This window comes from Poromitra crassiceps, assembly GCF_964638095.1.
Source record: "Poromitra crassiceps genome assembly, chromosome: 25".
NCBI classification, from domain to species: domain Eukaryota; kingdom Metazoa; phylum Chordata; class Actinopteri; order Beryciformes; family Melamphaidae; genus Poromitra; species Poromitra crassiceps.
This window is the reverse complement of record NC_139649.1, coordinates 3014573-3021812: the sequence shown is the minus strand read 5'-3', so window position 1 is coordinate 3021812 and position 7240 is coordinate 3014573. Positions and strand designations below refer to the sequence as shown.

Genomic DNA, 7240 nt, shown 5'->3' with positions numbered 1-7240 from the left:
CTGCTCAGAGTGCAGGGGTCAGGGAACGAAACCGTGTGAAACCTGTAACGGAAAGCGACAACTGCTGACCTACATCAACCTCAAGGTGGAGTGGTGAGTACAACAACAACAACAACAACAACAACAACAACAACAACAACAACTACTACTACTAACTACTAGGGATGGGCATTTCTAGCAAAAACACTATTCGAAATTCGCTGGCCAAATTCGAATTTAATTCGAATTTCGAAAATAAATAAAAAAATGTAAAAAAAAAAAAAAAAAAAAAAAAAAAAAAAAAAATTTTACATTTTTAATTTTTTTTACATTGACATTTTCGAAAATAAAAAACAGTTTTGACAATCATGAGTGGTTGTGGTTCATTAAATATTTAGTAGTCTCAGGTCTGAGTGCCAAAGGGGTGCCAAAGTCACCCCCTCTCCCTCTTCATGGGATTTCATCCGCCATTCATTTTTCCATAAACCTTGCTTAAAATGCTTATAGCGATTTGACTATACCGGTACTTAGAATCAGGGGAGACAATGCAACATTTCACTCAAAAAAAAATTTTTTTTTTTTTTTTTTTTTTTTCCGAATTTCGAATTTCAATAATAAAAGTCGACCTTGATAATAACAACGATTATTCGAAAATTCGAAATTCGATGCCCATCCCTACTAACTACTTGTATACTACTAATACTACAACCTGGAACCTGAGGAACCTGCCAGTGTCACCTGCATTGTGTTGACAGTTCTGGCAGCAACCAGAACTGGAGAAAGGAGAAATCTGTGTTTTTTACAACCTGGACCTTATTTCCAGCTTTATTTATGCTTTATAAGTCACCCTGAAAATAATTTTTTTAATCGCTCCACTACAATGTGATAGCGCGCAGAGCAATGTCCTGCAGAGGAAATAGGGGCATGTGCAATGCGTGCAGTTATTCGCATAAATGTAACCCACTGTATTTACCTCTCACAGACAGTGAACACCGGAGGATGGCTGGATATTTATCTGATTTTGAGAATATGGATGATGCATTTGAATTCGATGGCTACCCATATTTATTTGAGTCGGACTACCGTCATATGCATGGGCGTAGGTTTAGGGTGGGACGGGTGGGACATGTCCCACCCACTTTTCTGATGAGCTAAAATTGTCCCCACCAATTTTTGGGTGGGCCTGAAAATCCGCGATTGATATTACTGTCTTTCAGAGGCTGTGACAGGCTCATTTTTTAAAGCTAGTGTGATCTTCTTCTACCATATGAAACTAGAAGACCTAAGGAATCGATTGCTACCAACCATGTCAACCTACCAAGTCGGGAAGGGGTCTAAATACACTCCAAAGTTAAGCTAAATTTGTTTTTTTTTTCCCCAAAGGGGTCCCTTGACCTCTCACCTCAAGATATCTGGATGAGAATGGGTTCTATGGGTAGGGTTAGGGCTAGACACCTGGAGTGGCATGCACTTTCTGTCAGAAAGGTGTCTTTCACTTTGAAAATGTTGAAGCTGTTTTCTTTTCAATCAAGTCTAAATCTAACTTTAAAGGAGAATTACGTTGGTTTTTTTTACACCCTGGACCTTATTTCCAGCTTTATTATGATGTTTAACTCACCCTGACAACTTCAGTTTGATTAGCATCCGCAGAAATTATCATCAGAAACAGAAACAGAAGCGCTTCTCTTCTTGTTCTGTTACCAAACAGAAGAAGAAGACAAGCACATCCGGGCAGGTCAAAGTTGACTCCGTTTGTTGTGTAGCTATGGTGTATCAACCTAGCGTGGTGTACGAGATTGAGGCGAGATGAAAATACCTGGTGCGCTACTCAGAACTAGCCTCGCGCCACCAGAACAGTCTGCATGGGCACCTGCCTGGCCAATCCTGGCGCTTGAATGCTGCGTAGGGTGTGTTCTGCCCAAAACTCCAGTGGGATCCATAATAGCGCAGGGCCACATCAGTGGTGGTGGATGAGTTGAGTCGCCCGCTCCCCTGATCTGTGAAGCACTCTGAGGATCTAGAAAGGTGCGATTAAAAATCCAATCAGTTCTAAATGATTATTCCTGTGTGCAGGATCAACAATGTGGAGGACTTTGTGCTGGAGCAGAACAGCGGTATGCAGGCTGACCTCAGCTCTGTCACTGGGAAGGAGCTGTTCAAGAACAACCAGTACCTGGTGTGCAACACACACACACACACATGCATGCATGCACACACAAATTCGGCTATCTTCACCACTCAGGACAAGACTCGGCTGGAAAGAGTAGTACACCGAGCATCTAAAATCATCGGCTGTAGTCTCCCATCACTTTATTCCACAAGAATAATCAGGAAGGCTAATAAAATCATCGCAGACCGCTCTCATCCAGCACACCATCTCTTTAACCTCCTCCCATCAGGCAGGAGATACAGGAGCATCAAGAGCAAAACATCTCGCTTCAGAGATAGCGTCTACCTCCAAGCCATAAGACATCTGAACTTGCACTGAATCATTATGTATGACCTATAGCACTTTAAACTGTATGCACTTTGTGATGAATATGATGCTGCTGGGTATTGTCCCTGAATGTCTTTTTTGTGTTTAATGAAGTGAACCAAGACAAATTCCTATCAACTATGTTGGCATGGAAATACATTTCAAATAAATCTTGAATAATTTCATACTGCATTCAAAACAAGTCAGAAAAAAATGCACTCTGACTTGTTGAAAATGAATTGAACGGTTGTCCAACTTTACATACGTTACAATTCGGGCATCATTTCAGAGCTCAGAATTTCTGACCTGTAATTCTGAGTTTTAAAGGAACACTCTGCCCATTTTCAACCAGCTTTGTATCATTAGAACATCAGTAGTATATCAGAAAACTGTAAACTGTTTTGAAGTCTGTCATTTAATTTGACAGTTATTGAGTGTTAAAGTGTGGACCACTGACATCACTGGTCCACACTAACTCAAATGAATAACTCATTAACTCAAATCAACTCTCAATAACTGTCAAACTAGATGCATGACTTCAAAACCGTCATCTAGTTTGTTGATCAGAGTTTGTTTTCTCAGAGTTGCGAGTTGGCTGAACGCGACATCAGAGCTCTGAATTTTCAACATGTAATTCTGAGTTGGAACTTCCTTGTCTCGGGTTGTTTTGAAGGTGGTGTTAGTTTTGCTGTCTGTCTCCTCCCAGGTGTACCCTCTGTTGGGCTTCCCAGACCCAGCCATCTCCCAGGCCTCCGAGCGCCTGGTCCGAGACCACCAGGCCAAGTACGCCCAGACCTCCAGGGTCCTGCAGCAGGTACAGGAGCACACCAGAGCCTACAACTAATCTCTTTAACCCATTGATACCTGATGCAGCATTTGCGTGTATATCCCTCATTTGTGTGTGTATCCCTTTAAGACGGCAAGATCAGCAAGATAATATTCACCAATGAACAACTTTATGACTTTTGAAGTGTAATAACATTACGCACTGGGGGCGTTTTTGTGTATGCAATTAATTTGCACGTCAATAGTATTTTTAAATACGGTAAATACGATGTATCCGAGGAGCACATGAACGCACGATATGTTAGGGTTAATACTCCTGTCAAAGACATGTATGTTAGGGTTAATACCCCTGTCAAAGACATGTATGTTAGGGTTAATACCCCTGTCAAAGACATGTATGTTAGGGTTAATACTCCTGTCAAAGACATGTATGTTAGGGTTAATACTTCTGAGTTAACATGGCTTAACTGTTCAATGACGACCAAGGCATTGTTCTCCACCTCTGTCTCTCTCTCTCTCTGCAGAGGCAGACAGTGGAGTTGATTCCCATCACGAAGGTCAACTATAAGTGGAAGGGCGAGGGCCATCTTTACTTTGTCTACGGCAACGAGCACCAAGTCAACGCCGACAACTACCCTGCCACCTGCTGCTGTGTCATCCTCTAGACACACACACACACACACACACACACACACGCACGCACGCACGCACGCACACACACACATGCACGCACACACACACACACACACACACACGCACGCACACACACACGCACACACACACATACGCACACACACACACACACGCACGCACACACACACGCACACACACACATACGCACACACACACACACACACGCACGCACACAGACACACACCCACACACATACGCACGCACACACATGCACGCACACAGACACACGCACGCACCCCCCCACACACACACACATACGAACGCACGCACTCACACACACAGACACACGCACACACGCCTGCACACACACACACACACACACACACACGCACGCACGCACACACACACCAGCCTCCTGCCAATGCATGTTGAAAATAGTTATCTTCTACTCTATTACAGTTGGAACATTTCCGAAAATGTCCGACAGTATTATTACAGTATTATATTATTTTTAGGGGACGCTTCTTGTATTTGCCAATGTTATTATACCGTATTATTCTGCTTGTTCCTATGAGGAAATGTGCCTTCCCACGCATGAAAACTAACCGAATGTTGCAAAGGTCAGTCCCATGCCAAACTGAGACCACTTTCACACCAACGACCACGGTCGGCCTAGGCCAGGGTTACCGGTAGACGGTAGTTGAACTGTGTTCAACTCTTCTTTTGTCAATTCACACCAAGTCAGACAACACGGTAATACCTGGCCATAACAATTCAGATAGGACCAGGGTTAACCCGGAAGTGATAAACTATTGAATCTTGAATCTTGAATCCTGAAATCAACCCTTGTCTGACCCTGCTCCGACACACCTCTCCAGATATGGCTCTTGGGTTCCCATTCCTGTCTTCTGACAGCAGTCACCCAAGGCAGAAGGCTGTAGATCAGTGCTGACCAATTTGGGGCCGTTTGTTTTGGCCCGCCACGGATTTGGGATTTTCTTTTCTTTTTTTCCATTTTTATCCCCCATTAGTGCTAATTTATTTATTTATCCTGGTTGCTACTCCACCCTCTGCCGATCTGGGGAGAGCCGAAACTGGCTCCATGCTTCCTCCGAGACATGGGCAGTTAGCCAGCCGCTTCTTTTCACCTGACAGGGGAAGCTTCACCGGTAGGACATAGCACGTGGGAGGTTCACGCTATTCCAACCAGTTCCCCTCCCTCTGAACATTTTCAAAGTACATTGAGGATTTTTCAAGTTGTGAATTAAGTCAAATTTCTCTCTTGATTACAAAGGTGGAAAATACAACTGTTTTTAACGGGGTGTTTACTGATCAAATGTTTAAGCTCCCCACAAATGCAGATGTTTTTTTAAATATATATAACCAATTGCAAATTATTACAATTACCAAACAGATAAAAAGTAGATTATTATATTGAAATGTTATTTTAGATTTAGAATGTTAATTTTCTATCAAACACAATACATTTTAATGTAATTCCACAACGTTTATTTTTGCCCCTCGGCCCTCCAGCCAGATTGAGTTTTGGCCCTTCATGGGAAAGACTTTGGGCACCCCTGCTGTAGATGGATGTGGACTGTGAGTGAGACTCGTCTCTGTCACCCAGCAGGCGTGGTGTTAAAGGACAGGAAGGAAGGAAGTAGAACAATAGTCACAGGACGTGTTTTTCATTTAATGCCAAACAGAAACTAGTCGCTGCCTCTTTTTTTACCAGTCTTCCATGGTGGAGATGTTTTATACATGACAGCCTGTTCCACCTCACTCCACATGCTGGACCCTGCTTTAGCACGCTGTATTAAGACGTATTACCGGCTATCACTTATCGCACGCACTGTGTAGCCTAATGCTAAAGCTAAAGTAAACTCCTCCTCGACTGCCGTAGGCTTCATTGACTATGTTTACATGGACTGTAATAATCCCACTATTACCCTTTTTCCACTTCCCACCCAATTCACCCAGTTTGTGTCTAAAAGGCAGGAAGTAACACAGGTGCAAGCAAGCCACTGGGTCACCTAAATGGATTGGAAGTTGGAAACCCTCATTAATGTCTTGCTTGCACCTGTGTTACTTCCTACCATTTTAGACACAAAATGGGTGAATGAGGTGGGGAAGTGAAAAAGATTGTTGCTACAGGAATGAGTCATAAAAGCGGGAAGTTAGCGTCGCCTGGTTCCCACGTCTCAAAGACAATGGGGGTTTTTTTGTATGGCGATTTTGGTTATAAAATAACCAAAATACCGGAATAAGGTCTGTGGTTAACACAAGTTTATGAAACTGAGAACTTTGTGTTCAGCAAAGGGTTGCCGTTTTCAAGCGACTTTTTTTTTTATCAGCGAACGTTACAAAGCAACCAACACCACCTCTGCTGTCATTGTTTTAGCCAGGCAGCTGCTGGGCACGTGCGAGTACGGTGCACGCGCGCGCTAACCAACGCGAGCGCAGGCTGCCCTGCAGTTACTCTTAACAGCCACCGGTGTCAGTGAGAGTCCGAAGTTACGAAATGGGCCTTTAAGGTAATCAGAACATTCTGTTTACATGCCAGTGTCTTATTCAGAGTATTGCCTTAATCGGGTGAATTGCAGTCCATGTAAATGTAGTTGGTGACATCATTGGTGCTACAAGCTTATAGTCTAAATCTCAGTGAGAAATGTTTGTTTGAATGGATCAGTGCAGAGTCACAAACACCCGGCTCATGTTGACGGACAGCTCTGAATACAAACAGAGTTACCATAGCAACCGCTAACGATAAAAGGGCTACACCAGAGATACCATAACAACCACTAAAGATAAACTAGCTACACCAGAGTTACCATAGAAACCACTAACGATAAACTAGCTACCCCGGAGTTACCATAGCAACCACTAACGATAAACTGGCTACCAACAGAGTTACCATAGCAACCACTAACGGTAAACTGGCTACCAACAGAGTTACCATAACAACACTAAAGATAAACTGGCCACACCAGAGTTACCATAACAACCACTAAAGATAAACTAGCTACGCCAGAGTTACCATACAAACCACTAACGATAAACTAGCTACCCCGGAGTTACCATAGCAACCACTAACGATAAACTGGCTACCAACAGAGTTACCATAGCAACCACTAAAGGTAAACTGGCTACCAACAGAGTTACCATAACAACCATAGAGCGCTATGGGAATTCTCAGTATTTGCTATAATCAGTCTTGAACCAATCAGTTTGCTTGGCTGAAACCAGCTTGTGTGTAATGTAATGATAAACCAGCCCAGTCACCAGAATATAATGTCTGCATTTTACGTGACAGGGATACGTACAATGTCAACATAAATCTGAACCAAATGGCGGTTAATTTGAAAA

The 7240-nt window shown here is 43.1% G+C and overlaps 1 protein-coding gene across 1 annotated transcript in view; it reads left to right on the top strand.

Moving 5' to 3' along the window:
• The window catches only part of LOC310798563 (protein SSUH2 homolog), a 17348-nt gene extending 10527 nt beyond the window's left edge, over positions 1–6821 (top strand). Inside the window, exons 9-12 of the mRNA XM_083661102.1 lie at positions 1–93; positions 2053–2155; positions 3162–3269; positions 3766–6821. Of these exons, the coding sequence (XP_083517228.1) occupies positions 1–93; positions 2053–2155; positions 3162–3269; positions 3766–3906 (445 nt within the window). The 3' untranslated portion in view covers positions 3907–6821. The remainder of the gene's footprint in view (positions 94–2052; positions 2156–3161; positions 3270–3765) is intronic.
• The last annotated feature ends 419 nt before the right edge of the window (positions 6822–7240 follow it).